We start from the raw sequence: 16165 nt of genomic DNA, 5'->3' as shown, positions 1-16165 counted from the left end.
ACTTTTTCTCATCAGCACAGTTTGTGTGGGGGGTCAAGCCCTCGACAAAGGCTGGCTCTGCTTCCATTGTGTCATTAAGACAAAAAAAAAGAGAGCCCTGCTGATGTCGTGGCTCTTGCTGCAGTAAGGAGGACTGATGGGATTTAAGTGTGTGTCCTGTCACCGAGGGCAACCTGGTGCTTATTAATCCGGAGGGTGGGGGGTAATGGAGGAGATGTGGTAAGAGAGGGAGGGGGTTAACGGGGGTGGGGTGCTGCTGATGCAGCAGTGTCGCCTGAGGTCAGGAAGAGCGACATGATGGATACAGCTGATCGCCCGGTAAGGAAGTTTTGAGGGAAAGGGGAGGGGGCGCCTTCGTCGGGACATTGAGAAGCCTCTTTGTCACGGTGTCACTCAAATGGATTCAAGGTGGCTGGGACTTTTTTCCAGGAAGGAAAAGAAAGGAGAGGTCTTATTGTGAGAGGTGGGTCTCTCTCTGGACGCCTGATAAACACAACAGACCTCTTTCTTATGTCCTCTCCATGAGTGCTCAGTGCTCCGGCGTGGCTAAATTCAGTTAGTGTGTCAGCTCTGTGAAGGTTCAAGGAAGAAATCAGAGTGAGTCGGGTGTCTTTTGTATCCGTGCCTTTCATGTGTTTTCCTTTATTGTAAAAAAGGTTTAAAGTATCAAAAATGTTAAGTGAAGCTCTTGAAACAAAAACAAGTGACGTCTTCATCCTAACGTGTCTTGAACATGTCTAATGAGTAGAGCAGGGTTCAAACAATGGCTGTTTTCATCACTGATTAATCTGTCAGTTATTTTCTCAGTTAATGAACTAATGATCTATAAAATGTCAGAGGATAGTGAACATTTCCTAACGCTTATTATCACAGAAGGCAACACATTTGAAAAGCTAAAACAAGCTATTATCGAAATAGTTGTCACTTTGATTCATTTTAATTCATTTAAATGTGTAATTTGTGGTAGATTTTATTTAGTTGTACTATTAATATTGTAACAGAATCTGAATCTCACTCTGAGTTACTGTTGTTGTTCACAAACTAAAGAAATGACAGATCATTTTTGTTTATTTTTTACTGAATATTTGAAGCCAAACTGTAAAACTATATCTTTTATTTTGTTGCGATTATTTTGTTTTTTAAATTAATACTAAAATATTTTTTTGCTAATTTGTCATATCGTCAAGAATATCGTTCTCGCAAAAATACCCTGAAATATCCTGATATTATATCAGGGCCGTATCGCCCACCCCTATTACCAGGATTACAATCATAAAATACCATCAACTATGAACCATAAAATAAAGTGAAGAGAGTAAAATGCAGTTAAAGTTAATCAGTGTATCTTGAGTTATTAGTCACACATAAAGCTTTGGTATTCGTACCACAACTGAGGTGTCGTATTGGCACGCGTCTTGAAAATAGTCAAACAATATGAAACCCTCACACAGTTTTTGAAAGGTTACTTACTAGACACCATCATCTCTTAAATCCCCCATGATCATCTTGCCCTCAGCAGCCTCAGTGTGACTGAGGTGATGTGGAGGCAGGCTGCAGTGCAGCCCCTGGAAACAGAACCTGACCCCTTTGCTCGTTCTGTCATCTGATAAGAGCCAATGTTTTGATAGTGTTGGTCCTCTCAACGTGATCCATGGCTCTCCTTTTACACCCCATAACAAACAGGGCTGTCTAAACAACAGTTTATGGCCAGGACAAGGCCTGGTCAACCATCATCAAAGATCTACTCTGGGATGAGCCATTAGGTGAGGACCAGATGTTAGAAGAAGCTGAGGTGATGGTAGAGGATCAATTTCTATCTCAGAGTAGAATAAAATGCTTCATGTGAGTTCATATATGATAAGTTTAATTTGATCTTTTTTAAGATATATGAGGTTAGGGGGTGATTTTTGTAGTCTTAGAATAAAAATGTACATCTTTAGAGAATGCATTATGATCAGTTAAAATCCAGCATCTGCTCTTGTTTTTAAGTTCTTTTCTCTTTCCGTCCTCATGCCCTTTACCATTGACCGCCGTTTGACCGCTGCTGCTGACAGCTTTACAGTATGAAATAGAACTCATTGTTGTCTTATTCAATATGGCTTCGCTGAATAAGTCCATAAATGCATTAGGGTCCTGTGTCTCTCCCTGTTGTTCCGACTTAGGTGAACTGACGTTCAACCCGGCAGCGTTGTAAAATGCAGATTGGGTTCACTGACAGGCCTTCCATTTTATTACACAGTCATGAGCGGCGTTGTAAACCGTCACTCGTCCTTCACTTTCATTCACTTATTCTATCGGAGATAACGGCTGTGAGACCTGACCTTTCTGCTCACTGGTCACATTATCAAAGAGCTCATTTTTTGTGAAGACTTGTTGGAATTTTTTTGTTTCATTCTTTAACGTGTAAAAGGTAAAAATATGGGTTTCGATATTTATGGGCGTGATTGCCTAAAAATCAGTGTAGATTACATTTTTATTTTTTAGCAAACGATAAAATCGAGAGAAAATTAGAAACGTGATCAGTTGCTAAATAAATAATCACAGCTGTCGAGAGGTTGTATTAAATAATAAAAAGATTTATGTTTTAACTCCAGTCTCATTGTGTTGGTCAGCTGTGTTCAAAACTTTTGGGCATTCGAATGAGTTGAGCTGAAACAATTATTTTATTAGTGCATCAGTCGACTACGGAAGCGTATTGCATTCACTTGACAAATAAAAAAAAATCTGTTTTATTGAGTAATTTTTTCTGTTTTTTTGGAGTATTTTTGTTTCTGTTTTTCGTGGTATTTTTTTCTGTTTTTCTGAGTATTTTTTTCTGAGTAAAGAGAGCAATAGAACAACAGACGCTTTGATTCCTTTCTTGAGAGCTTGATATAATAGAAGCAAATATGACCCACTTGTTTAGTTTAATCCAGTTTTACTTTGTTTTGGGTTATGTGTTCAACTGATTCTGGAGAAACACTGCAATGTCCAGCAGATCTGAATGGGCTTTTCGTCTGAACAACCGCAAAGTCTTAAGGTGCCTGCATAAAGTCAACTAACTAATGATAACACCATCCATATGACTTAAAGACAAGAGTATCTCCCAGTGTCTCAAACCCAAAACAAAGTAAAAGTGGATTAAACTAAACAAGCAGGTCATGTTTGCTTCCATTATATCGAGCTCTCAAGAAAGGAATGAAAGCGTCTGTTGTTCTATTGCTCTCTTAACTCAGAAAAAAATACCCTGAAAAACAGAAAAAATTACCCTGAAAAACAGAAAAAAATATCATGAAAAACAGAAAAAAATTACTCAATAAAACAGATTTTTTTTTTTTTTTTTGTCAAGTGAATGCAATATGCTTCCGTACAATACGCTTCCATATGAAATAAAATGTATTAATATTTTATCATGCCTTCAGTATCGTGGTAATATCATATGGTGGAGCCTCTGGTGATTGCTGCATCTACAATTTTCACAAATTTATGAAAATTATTATCAAAAAAGGAAAATAATTAGTTGCAGCCCTGTTTTTGAGTATAAAAAGAAGTTTTAGGGTTTTTTTTGTCTTCATGATTCAAACACTTCGGCTGCACTTAAAGGTCAGTTGAAAGTATATATATGTCTCATCTGTATTCATTAAAATGTATATACCATTAGATGATTGGCATGTATTGGTAGCTCTGCACAATAAATAGAAATATTATGTAAATCACAATATGGCCAATTGCAATGTGCAAGTTAAAATGTGTCACAACATACCATTAAAGGTGATGTATTGTGGTGCTACAAAGATGCCCCGGCCTACAAACCATATTGCAGACATAAGGGAACATTTGTTCAGCAGGCAGACCCAGGCAAAAGTCACATTTTAATTTTTCTATATTTTTTTTTTTTTCAGAGAAAATGAAGTGCAAAAATTACCATTCCTGGTAAAATCATGACTCATATCGTAATCACAGTATCTGTCACAATAATCCTAATATCTTTTTATTTATTTATTTTTTTGCATGTCATGTAGCCCTACTTGTTTGACTTGTTTGACAGGTTGTAGTGGTGGAATATCAGTTACAGTATTTACCGTAGTTTTACTGTAAACTAAAGCGTTTGCCGTGTTATCCCTGTGTTGGTTACGTTTAACAAGGTTTGTTTACATTTGTGCTGCGTCAGTTATCTGTTTGGTGGGCCCGTGCCATTAAATGATTCTGGCCTTTGCCCGTGGCTCAGATTTAGTTTAAGGTTAAAAGCCTTGCCCTTAAACTCATCCGCCGGGCCAGAGTGTGTGGCAAGGTCACCACTCCAATCAACTCCTGTTAACACAAAGGCTGCTTGTCCCCCTAATGAATTAGCACTACAGTCCCTCAGCGAGTCACTACACCGCCCTCCAGCCCCTCGCAGGCCAACCCCAGCACTGCTGCCCTTTCACACGCACCCCCTAGCCCCTAATTTTGAAATGAGTTTTATAACTGGACAGTAAACTTCCAGTGGCTTAATGATGATGACTTCTTCATCTGCCCAAATGCTCCTTTTGTCCACCCCTCCTCAGTCCCTGTACCCTGCCCCCGTTCCCTCTGGTCACACCAGGCCTTAAACCCTGGTTCACCCCACTTTATAGTTCCACAGATAATCCCCTAGAACACACACACACACATGCACACATGCACGTGCATGCACACATACACCCTGGGGCTATTATCTCCACTGAGCCCTGCTCTGTCTCCTTCTCCCTCTCTTTCTCTCTGTTGCTGCCGACTTCAGCAATGGCATTCAGCTGGAATGTTTGCCTTTGTTTGTGTGGCCCACTGGAAAGCCATGAATGACCTTAGCTCATCTGCTATCCTCACTAGCACTGATTTGCACTTCAGGGCCCAGCAGGCAGTCCCGTGGAGCGGGGGTGAGGTGGTTTCGAAGAAGGTTGTGGGGCTTTTATAAGGAAATTAGAGCCGCGGACTGCCACCCGGATAGTAAACAGCAGTGCGAGTCTTAGCACCTTCGGCGTCAGGTAGCGCACGTGAAGCGGGTAGGAGAGGGGATTCTGCTGCGGGAATTTTCACATGCTGGCAGTTTTGTTTTCTCGATTTGTTTTTTGACAGTTGAGCTGCAGGATCGTTTTCTTATTATAAGAGTCAGACGTGCTACTTAGCACCTTGGTTGCTGTACTTCCTCCCCACCTGATACTCATCTCTCATCTCTTGATTTGTCGGTTGTCGTCCACAGAGCGCTATCAGAGCCTCAACCTGCTATGTTCTAATCAATAGAAGAGCCAGGTTAGACCTGTAGGTGGGTTTTTTACTCCAAACAACTGTCTAGAGTTGCTGAGTCAGCGAACACAAAGCTGTGGCGTTCCTCCGAGAATCCTACCCCCTCCGTATTCAAGAGTCCCAGATCTCCCAGAACCCCCCGCAGCTGATCATGTGACTCGTCTTTCCTCAGGTGGTGGTAGGGATACTTCCCCTTTGTCAGGGACTTTAGCGGGAGCTCAATGCAGCGATGAAGGATGGGCTCAGGGGCGGGCGAGCTTTCAATCCACACTCTTTTGTCTTTTTGCACGGTGTCCTTTGAGGCCAAAGAAAATGCTGGGTTTACTCATTATCTCCGTTCTAAATGGGCCATTTAAGACAGGCCACGTCAAAGTCAGGGGCTTAGACATAAATCACACTGACAGCTCTTTTCCCCCAGTTGAACTTGTGGCTACGCTGCTTTCAAATGGATCATTGTAGAGGTTTCACTTTTGTCACACCTGATAACTACAGTTAATTTACAATATCTTGACCGTGTCAATCCGAGGCACGCCTGAGACCCACTGATATGTCCCCATGTGTGGTCTAAACCAGCAATAGCCGGACACATTTCACAGTCAAACTCAAGCCCAATGTTTAGACAAATGTGGCTGATGGAGAGAAATGAGTGCATGAAAGCCCTGTAAGGACTAATGGACGCCCTGATTGGCCCGCGAGGTGGTTTACAGCAGCCATCGCACTGACTGCGCCCCAATATAACCATTGGAGAGGAGGTGAGAAGAGCTGCACGTGGCTTGATTAAAACAACTGTTGACTGTGTGTCTGTGGTAATGAACTGGAACACCAGTCACACGGCTCAGTGAAGCGAGACACCTGGACAAGAGAGGGAGAATTTATGACAACAAAAATATAACCAGGGTTTATTGTAATCATCCATTACTATTGGTAATCTGTGTTTAACTCTGCCTTTTCTGTTAAAGTTCATCTAAAAACCCAGTTTGGAGACAGTGTTGCATTCACGTTGTTCGTTCTCTCAACTTTATAAAAGCAATTTCATGAATTAAATCGATTCATCCGAGGGGTAATACTAGTATGAAAGAGAGACCTAAAAATGCCTCCTCATGGGAAATGGCGAGTGCATCGTCCCCGCCATCAAGTAGATGAGAGTTTACTCAGACCTACTGTTTACCTGACAAATTCTTGCTGACTTTACTTGGCATTAATTAGTCCGCAGGAAAACAGACGGACAGGAGTCTTAGGGTCTCAGCAGAGGCAGATGGCCACTCACATAGAGTCTTGTTTTTTTGCCTTTTATAAAGATGCGTTTCCTGTCCACTGTCGCACTAGGTGCTTGCTCTTGGTGGGAATTCGTTTGAATTGTTGGGTCTCTGTTAATAAATCAAGTATGATCTAGACTTAAAGTGTCTTGAGATAACTTTTGCTATGATTCTGCACTGTATTAATACAGTTAACTTGAGTTAGGGCGCATTGCTGTGACTTTCCATGTGTCAGGAGGCCACGGTAAATTATTAAGTTACGTTCGATACAAAATTTCAGCAACCTTGAGTAGAAAAGGTTGAAGATTTAAAATGTTTTTATTAAAACTGGATTGTGAATCGTAAATATAGTGTCAAAATACAATATTTTTTATGAGGACTCAGGAAGAGTGATTTAATTGGTCTCATATTGTGAAGTAAGTTTAATATTTTTGCTCAGATGTTGAAGATAACTTCAGCTGCATACATTTGGATCACTCTGGTGGCCATAGGTGTAGATTTCAGGGGGACACGCCTCCTTCAATATGTAGAACATGTGCATTTGTTGCGCCCAGAAAAAAAATTGAAGTAGCAGAGGACTTTACAAAATTAAGACATTGCCACCATAAATCGATACATAAAAGGCAAAGCAAGGCACACATATATCCTGCACAATGTTAAAATGAAACCTACGTCCTTGTTGGAGCCCCCCTTCATTTAGTAACATCATGATAAGGTACTAGCCCTGATCACCAGACTGTGATGATACAGAATCCCTAACATCTGCCAGAGCCTGTTGATTTGCGGTGCATTTCCGTTTATTTATTTTGACCAGATGAGCCCCTGGTATTTATAGCGGGAGTAAAACCCCAGTGTGGGGTCAATCTCGGGCACAAAATGCTCAAGCTGACCTGACATTCTTGTTCCCATTTTGCTGGGGACGGATTCTCCTGTCTGCTGAATTGGCCCCCAATAAAAAAGTCAGCAAGAGACTGAACCGAGCGTGAGAGCGAAAGTTTGATTTAAAGATTCCCCCCCAACCCACCACCCACCCACCCACCCCCGAAAATGAAAACTTCCACCTGACACGGTGTCAGTGCCTTGGCGTGCTGGGGGTCACGCGTGGCAGGGCGCCGCGGCTGTGTGGCAGCGGGGAAATGCTGGATCTTCTTCTTTGTTTCCCCACACAGCTCCGCAGGCCTCCAAGAGCATCTGTCACCACAGGGGGTCAGCAGGGCCATGATGAATGAGCCCCCGGTGGATTCCCTCCCTCCTTGGCAAATGGCACAGGACAGAGGAGGGCATAGGGGACTTAGGGGGAGGGGTCTGTGTGTATGTGTGTGTGTGTTTGTTTGCATGTGAGGGAGAGAGAAAGAGGGAGGGTTTCTGCTGCTCTGAGGGAAGGAGTGGGATTCCCATTTCTCTCCATAGAGTATCATGACAAAGGTGACTTGAGACATACCAGAGAAGAGTGAAACTCCATATGCTGCCTGGATATCAACAAATTCTTTCCCCGAGGATTTATGATCTAAAATGGACTTCATATGAGAGAAAAGCTGCCTTTACATTTGGGATTTACTGCATTTGATTTTGGATTTAAAGAGTTTATCCGCTGGTCGAGCAGTCATGGAAGGTACAGGAGCTTTCTTTTTGTTACTGCTTGCTGTTTGTCGCGTGTGGCTCTGACATAGCATTAATGAGATGGGCTTTTAGCACCTAATTTAGAGAACATGAAGAGATGTTTGTCTTTTTTTTTTCCTCCCCTCTTCATTTCTCACCCCATCCCCCTTTCTCTCATGTCTGATGGGCAGTGTCTCCTCACCACAGCTTTTCTGATGTTAACAGTGTGCTGAGCTCTCTCCCGCATTTCAACCTTAAACATTAATGTATAACAATGAGGTGAAAACACTTTAGATATTTATCAAATTTTCATTAACATTTTATCTCCAGGGATTTTCATGACTTTCAATGCAGCCACCAAATCCTGGATTAGCTCATTTTGACTTGCAGATTTTTAATGCCTCAAGTTTAACTGTATGGACAGTTTCAACATCTTCCTACTTCTGTTTCTCAAATATTTACATGGAATGTAGAAAAACCGGAGAGGGATTTCCTCACATTCATTTGGAAAAGTCTTGGCTTTGACTTGCAGGATCTGCTGAGTCAGAATCTGATGAAACCAGGTCAAGAGGGGAAATAACTTTAATCCTGCCTCTCGCTCTCTATTGTAAACACTGTAATGTAATTATGCAGCTGAGGGAGAAACGAAAGGAGGCAGAAAGGAAAGTTAAATATTTGAAAAAATGTTTAGGATAAATATCTGTCATGAGGATTGATTTACAACATGTGATTGTTGATTCTCCTCTTACTTGCAACATCCACATTCACTTTTCATTTATTTCAAATAAACCAGTTGTGCTTTTTAGAAAATGTACTGAGAAAGCTTTAGGCTTACATCATTTTTGAAAACTGTTTTCAATGTAAAAACAAGGGCGTAGCTTTTGTTTCAACATTTGGAGGGGATACATGTGACACAGACGGTTTAGGGATCACCTGCCAAAAAGTTGGAGTGTAAAACACTTGGTTTTTGCATTCTGGTGAATTTTTATGTGCTAATTTTTGCCTTTGCTGCATCAATTAATAGTGTAAATGTCATTAATTATGTCAGAATAAAACACTGAGGATGACTTGTCCACTGCGTCCCCTCAAAAACAATGCCTATGATGTAAGCACAGACTGATGACTGCAATTTCATGGTTGCATTTGTACTAAAATGTGTTTTAAAAATTCAATAGATTAAATAAAAAATTTGATTTTTCTTTACTGCAGCATTATCATAATCTCAGCTTCTCCTTTCTTTATGCGTTTTTGTACAATGTACATTACACATAACCATAGCCGTACATGATGATTTACATATGCTGGGTGTGTATGCACATGCAGTTGCACTTGCATTTCAAAGTGCCTGTTTAGTTAGGCCTGTGTGTGTGTGTGTGTGTGTGTGTGTGTGTGTGTGTGTGTGTGTGTGTGTGTGTGTGTGTGTGTGTGTGTGTGTGTTCAAGCAAAGCAAAGCGTGTCGGCCTATACATTCCCTCAAATGTCATTACTGGAAAAACAGGACCTGATTAAGCACCTCGGGCCGGGCTCGTGTTGATGTCTAGATTTACGGCTCCTTCATCTTCATCTCGGGAGCCATCTGCGTCTCCTTCTGTGTCTTCTAACCCTTCGCGACGAGATAAGCATCAAAATATTTCAAGACTCTGCTCCTTGGGTAATTAGCAGAGATTTTTGTGAGAACACCAGGCAGAGGGTAAAGCATGAACTTATGTCAGGATAGTACGTCTAACACGATCAATGCTACGTTAAATTCAGACATGATTTTTGTCTATTTTAAACAAAAATTTCAGTGAGCGATTCAGTCGCCCAGGAGGTAGAGGAGTGCAGGTTTCTGTCAGTCATATTGACGTTTTTACCTCTTTGCCTTGATTAGCTGTATCAAGCTGGCTAATCATTGACAAAATAGGTTACACTGTGGTCAGTAAATGCAAGTTGAACCAGCTTATGTACATTTGCCTTCTGGAGGACTTGGACCTCAGATCAACCTCCCTCTTATAGAGTTGCATGATACAGTCACAAGTGATGATGCGGTAGATTGTGACTTTTGAGGGGAACTTTGCTTATGTTATATCAGGTCCTGAGTGACTAAACAATACTTTGTCAAAGGGTCAAAGTAACCGCCAGATCCATTCAGAGGAGACTGGGTGTGTGTGTGTGTAGTGAGTGCGGCTACAAACTAAAACACCCAATTGTGTTTTATCAAAATAGCCCCAGGGCTGCAGTGTCACATAACGCGTTTCTAGCCACACAGTAGTGAGTACATATGGTTTGAGTCGCTGTTAATGTTTGAGTGGCTGTAAGTGCACCCATTCATTCTGTGAATGCTCTCAGTCTTTGGACCGTGAAGACCTGGAGTGCCAGGCTTTCTGGAGCAGGCGTGTTTCAGTAAACAGTTCTTGGCTTTCCATGCTTTTGTACATTATCTCAACGCTGATTTTTATCTGGAGAAATAAAACTTAAGCATACATACATGAGATATGCTGCTGCAAATTTGTGGCTTTTGAGAGTGTCTCAATGAGGCTGATGTCTTGAGAATTTCTGTAATGTGAAAATGCAGTGGGAACAAGTAGAATTTGACTGTCAAGCTCATGTTTATATTAATGTCTGGGGAAAAAATAAGTCTTTATGAGTCAGCCAGAAGTCCATTCATTTCTATGAGAATCTCCGTGATCTCTGATGTGTTTGCGAAACTCCTTATTCCTTTTGTCTATTTTTTCTCCGCTGCAGAATTTGCCTGAAGTACGTTGAAAAGATTTAACTTTGCGGCACATTTCGGAAAGACCTTTTACACAAATTAGGCTGATTAATGTAAAGCTGCTTTCCCATTGCACAAAAAAACTCACCTGCTAACATCTGGCTTTTGTATGTAATGGGAAAGGTTACAGTCGGCATTCACTCCCGGGTCACATGACTTTGCAGTAGTCATGGGTATTTATCGGCTCCGGCTTCCATCTGCAGCGATGGAAATACAGCACCCGGGTGGACATGCTAATTTTAGCCGCTTTACCACGTGCAACCACAAAATACTCTCCATCGCCATCCGAGCAGCGCTCAAACATCGTACCAAATGAGTCTGCATTGAGTTTAAAAGAGCGACTGAATAAATAAGAGATTTTAAAAAAAGAAGTAGCCTTACTACTGTAAAAACGGTTTACTGTTTACTAACCTGTCCATGACGTCGAATGTGCCATGAGCCATGTAGATGGCTCCAGCCTGCTGGCAATGGGAAGCGAGTCTATAGCCGGTTTAGCAGTTTTACTCGTGTTTAAAGCATGCAAACACAGATTTTGGTGGAAAAGGGATATAATACAGCTCTAGTTATTCATTTTTTACAAGTGAAAAGTTTGATGGCATGTTTAGCTAGCTAACATTGGTAGCATAGAGTGCATGCATAGTGGATCATAACTAGGGCTGTTTCAAACACCATTTTTGGGCTTCATATTTTCAGTGAGAAATCCCTACAAATATCCGAAGCTTCGCCGAAGCTCAGCCAAGGGGAAGCAACACAAGCTATCATAAACTTTGTGTCTAATGACGATGAGGACTTCAGGAATTTTCCTTTTTATTGAAGTGAAAACGGCTACAAAATGTGCAGTAATGACATCAAATGAATTGCTGCCACGTCCCATAAAAAAACATTTATTGGCTCATATATAGGCTTATCGACAAATGAGTGAATACATTGATTGTAACCTATGTTAGTGTTGAATAATGTTGGATTACTATTTATGTCACGGGCTACTTGAGTACTTTTGGGTAATGCATAAGTTAAAAAAAGAAACCCGAAGCATTCAAATACTGATTTGAATGTTCATTACCATGGCAACGATCCTAATCATACGGTTTTAACATAACATTTCACAAAACTGTCTGCACACCTGACAGGCTAACCTCCTCATGTATTTGTCACCATGCAATATTGGTCCTGTCTTTGTCTCCATGCTGCTTCATGCACATATTCCACACGACTGGACAGTGAAAAACACTCAAAATGAACTTGTCTGCCAGTTCTTCAGTGGCATTTTTATCCATTTGTAAGGAGATGCATTTCCTTGCGTTGAACACTTGGGGCATACTCCATATACTATACGGAAATCCGGACACGAAACAAAACTGTGTGGAAACGATGCATTAAAACTGAATCTGACACTGAATTACTCTTTATGAGGACTGTTTGATTTTGTTTTTTATTTTAGCCATAAATTTGTTGTTCAAAATTGGAAGCTGTTTACTGAGTTTTTATTGACTTGAGATGAACACAATCATCGGATGTATAATACTGGCTCCTTAGAGAAAACCTAACTCCAGTATGCTACAGCAGTGGCTCTCAACCAGGGGTCCAGGATCCCCAGGGGTCATTGGGGGAATTCCAGGGGCTTCCCAGACAGATGGGATATAGTTTATAGTTTTAATTCTGTGAGTCATAAGAGTCACTATTCTTTTTTCAAATTAGGGGTCCTGGACATAAGAGGTGGAGAACCACTGTGCCACAGCATATCTCTCAGGATATATAAAATGTGTTGTTGAATCGTTTACAGGCAGTTTTTCACATTAAAGATCTGTCTGCTCTCCCCCAGGTCTTGAAGCACTGAGTGAAAAGTCTTTGCTGACAGTTCCTGCAGAGTGGTAGAGATCCAGCATGTAGCAGAGGCAAACAGGTCCCTTCACGCCTGGGAACAATCCGACAACGTAAGTCACCTTGTTTTTATTTCACTGCTCATCTGTTGGAGATTGCCTGTGCTCCCATATTTGCTCTGTCTCTGGTCCTCCCAAATCCACTGAGTGAAGATTATACTTACTTTGACCCGGGGTCACATTCATACAATCTGTTGATGCCACCCAGGAGCCGAGGAGCGGCCTTGACTGACCATCTGACCGACTGAGAGGCAGTTTTAAGTCACTACTGGGTGACATGAACTCCCCCCTTTTCAGCCATTAGTCTTCACACATTAACCTGCGTCTCACCAGTAGAGTCCACTCATTATGTTTGACCATCCATCAAACAGACTGCAGCCACTGACTCACCTGAAATTCCCCCCCCCCCCCCCCGACGCCACTACAACTGTCCTTAGCAACCATCTGAGTCACACCTCGGAAGCATCCGTAAAGCGACCTCTGCCACAGTCACGCTTTGTTTTAAGTTGCGCAGGTGATAAAAGGTCATTCTCTATGTTCACCTCCGGCCTGCATAAGGTTAATGACAAATCTGTCCGCTGAGGCTCGAGGGTCAGCCAGCCGGCCTCTGGAGTCTCCTTTGACTTCACAATCCAACAGGCAGCGGCTGCTTGAAACTGCCCTCAGGCACTCATTTCTCCATTCTGTTTTTTTTCCACCCCCTCTGTCTTTGTCTCTGTGTAGCCACCTTCCTCCATCAGTTAAGCAAGAAATACTGTAGCTTCATTCTGTTAAGCTGCTTATCTCTTTGACAGCACAGTCAGGCACTGTTAATCCTGTCTTTTGTCTGGGTTGGTCAGATTCCTCCCCAGGAAGGTTGTTAGGTAAACATGGGGTCTGGAACCTGTCCAGGCGTGGGCTAAAGGAGACCTGGGAGGAGAAGGCAGCTCCAACTTTGTTCCCACCCTGCCCAGTATTGACAAAATAAAAAGGTTCAGGGTTTCTGTCTGGCCAAAAGGCACTCTGTATCAGGTAGATATTGATTCACTGACTGACATATTCAGTGTGTGGTACAGACAAACAACATAGAAATCATTGATCTGATTGCTAGGAAAGAAAAAGACAGGACCTCACATAGGGAGCTTGGGTGGACATTATTCACTGCTTTCTGACAAGAGAAAAAATGACTGATTAATTAAGAAAATAATCACAAGATAATCAATAGTTGCAGCCCTAATTACAAAAAAATTGGTGCTGTTTATCAGTCTAGGTTGTTTTGATGTGAGTCATCGAGTGTTGAAGATATCGGTCATAGAGATACCTGCTTCCTCTCAAATTTAATGGAGCTAGATGGCACTCGGCTTGTGGTGCTCAAAGTGTCTGCGGAGAAGGAAGCGTGCACCTACTTATGGACGAGTGGCTCATGTTTGTGGCACTGTGAGATGTAAACATTAATGGCGTCCTCCAGTGTGGTGCTAGGTGAGCTAGCAGTAAATGTGCACTTCCTTCTGTGCAGTGATGTGGTAAAAGTTTTATTTCCGTTCCGTTTCTAATTCAGCCTTTGTGCACCTTTGCCCTACCAAAATCAACAGAGTTTTTTTGTTTTGGAGAGAAACCCTCTGAGGCCAGGTTAGTTAAATCATTACAAAACTCTGAGCTCGACTTGATGTCACTTATACAACTGGCTATCGTCAAAACTAAAGATAACCTTGTCAAATCAGTGCTTCAGCAGCTGCGCAGGATCTTTATTTAGACCTGAATGAGGAGTTTGAGCTTTTCCAAAACAGCTGAAGTCTTCAAGCTGGGTCTCCACTCAGCTGCTGTAGTGTTGATGAACCACAACACTGGTCTGCACCGGCCAAGTGAAGTCCAAGGACAAACATGGAAGGTATTTCAGGCCAAACTCATGTCAGGAAAGCGGCCAGCACTCCCTTTATTTCCCTTGAACACTCTTGATTACTGGCACGGTATTAAAAACCAATTGAGTGAAATGTTTTGACAAACTGAAACATGGGAGTTTGAGCAGGAAGCTCCATTGTGTGTTGGATGGACACCATGATGAAGCAAAGGATTGGTCAGCGCTGCTCTTTCATCACATTCGGGGTGCTATCTCTTTCTTTCTCCCCACTCTTTGTCTCTTTTTTTCTGTTCTTTGAGACGACGTGCTCAGCCCTCTGTCCAGCTGCCAGCTGCCACCAGAGAGCCAGCCAACCTCAGGCCCACGCAGCCGACCCCGGCAGATGTCCCAGAGTGGACACTGGGGTGGAGGGGGCACGGGGGCAGAGCAGGCAGAGTGACACAACAGACAGAAGGAGACAGAGCCAAAAAGTGGCCTTGGCCATTATGTTTGGCCTGACAGAGAGACTGTGTGTGTGTTTGTGTGTTTGTGAAAATCAAATACCAAATACCTCGATATCAATGTTGTGACAGTGTTGTAGTTTTGGCTGGTGGGGCTTTCGCAGAATGTTTACACAGTGAGATTTCTGATAAAGAATCATCAGTAATATGAATATAATGTTAAATGCATGTGCATGCTGTTACTCATAGGAGCTTGCAGGTGCTCATCATTGATTATATTTATGATTATTTCCTCGATTTAATGATTAATAGTTTGGTCTCAGACTGAAAAATTCCCGCCACAATTACCCAGAGCTAGCTAAAGCTCTGCTTGATTTCAAATTTCAAATAACCAGCCAATTGATGTACATAGCCGAAACCCTCAGAAGGATACAGCTGCGTTCATTTGAGAACATGAATGCATTTGTGTGAGACACCTGCTGCTGGTCGGCCATCTGCAGCCCTCGCTATTCTTATGTAAGGAACAAATCAATAAGCAGAGATTACAGTGCCATGACTGTGCATTATTGCTCATGTTCCTCTTTGCTCTCACAGATAATGGGGAATTCTTATGCCGGGCAGCTGAAGTCTGCTCGATTTGAAGAGGCTCTCCACAACTCTATTGAGGCTTCGCTGCGCTCCAGCAGTGGAGATCCACAGCCAATCTTCACACAGCTCTACCTTGAGCCAGAGCCGTATCCTGGTAATATGGAAGGTAGGTGACGCACAGGTCTGCCTGATGGTCATGTGTATATTACTGATGATTTATTTTGGTCATGCAGCTCTGGTTTACATTTGAAAAGACAGATACGATATGAACACGCCAAAGTACTGACACCTGATCAGTATTGTAACACTGAGTCAAATGGTTTGTCTTCAACAAATTTCAGTAACACTTTATTTTATGGGTCGGTATTTGCAAATGATTTCATAGGAAGGTTACTAAAAATATGTATGTTCATCATAGACGATTTTCAGATGATGGAGAAGCTTACATACAGGATACAGACAAATGAAGGACAATTTGTAAAACGATACAGACTAGTCCATACCCATTGGTAGCTTTGTCACCTTCTACCTATGCCAATCCTCAATGCCTATGTGCAGTTTCACATAGATTG

At 42.0% G+C, this 16165-nt stretch overlaps 1 protein-coding gene across 5 annotated transcripts in view; it reads left to right on the top strand.

Moving 5' to 3' along the window:
* Positions 1-16165, top strand: part of greb1l (GREB1 like retinoic acid receptor coactivator) — a 51568-nt gene that overhangs the window by 11859 nt on the left and 23544 nt on the right. For 3 of the 5 annotated variants that reach the window (XM_050074602.1, XM_050074603.1, XM_050074599.1), the window contains exons 1-3: positions 7859-8109; positions 12671-12782; positions 15600-15759. In XM_050074602.1, coding sequence (XP_049930559.1) covers positions 15603-15759 — 157 coding nt within the window. In that variant the 5' untranslated portion in view covers positions 7859-8109; positions 12671-12782; positions 15600-15602. Of the gene's footprint in view, positions 1-576; positions 598-7858; positions 8110-12670; positions 12783-15599; positions 15760-16165 lie in introns of those variants that run through there. The other 2 variants (XM_050074601.1, XM_050074600.1) reach the window with 2 other exon arrangements.

This window comes from Epinephelus moara, chromosome 21, assembly GCF_006386435.1.
Source record: "Epinephelus moara isolate mb chromosome 21, YSFRI_EMoa_1.0, whole genome shotgun sequence".
NCBI classification, from domain to species: domain Eukaryota; kingdom Metazoa; phylum Chordata; class Actinopteri; order Perciformes; family Serranidae; genus Epinephelus; species Epinephelus moara.
The sequence above is the reverse complement of the archived record's forward strand: the minus strand, read 5'-3'. Positions and strand labels throughout refer to the sequence as shown.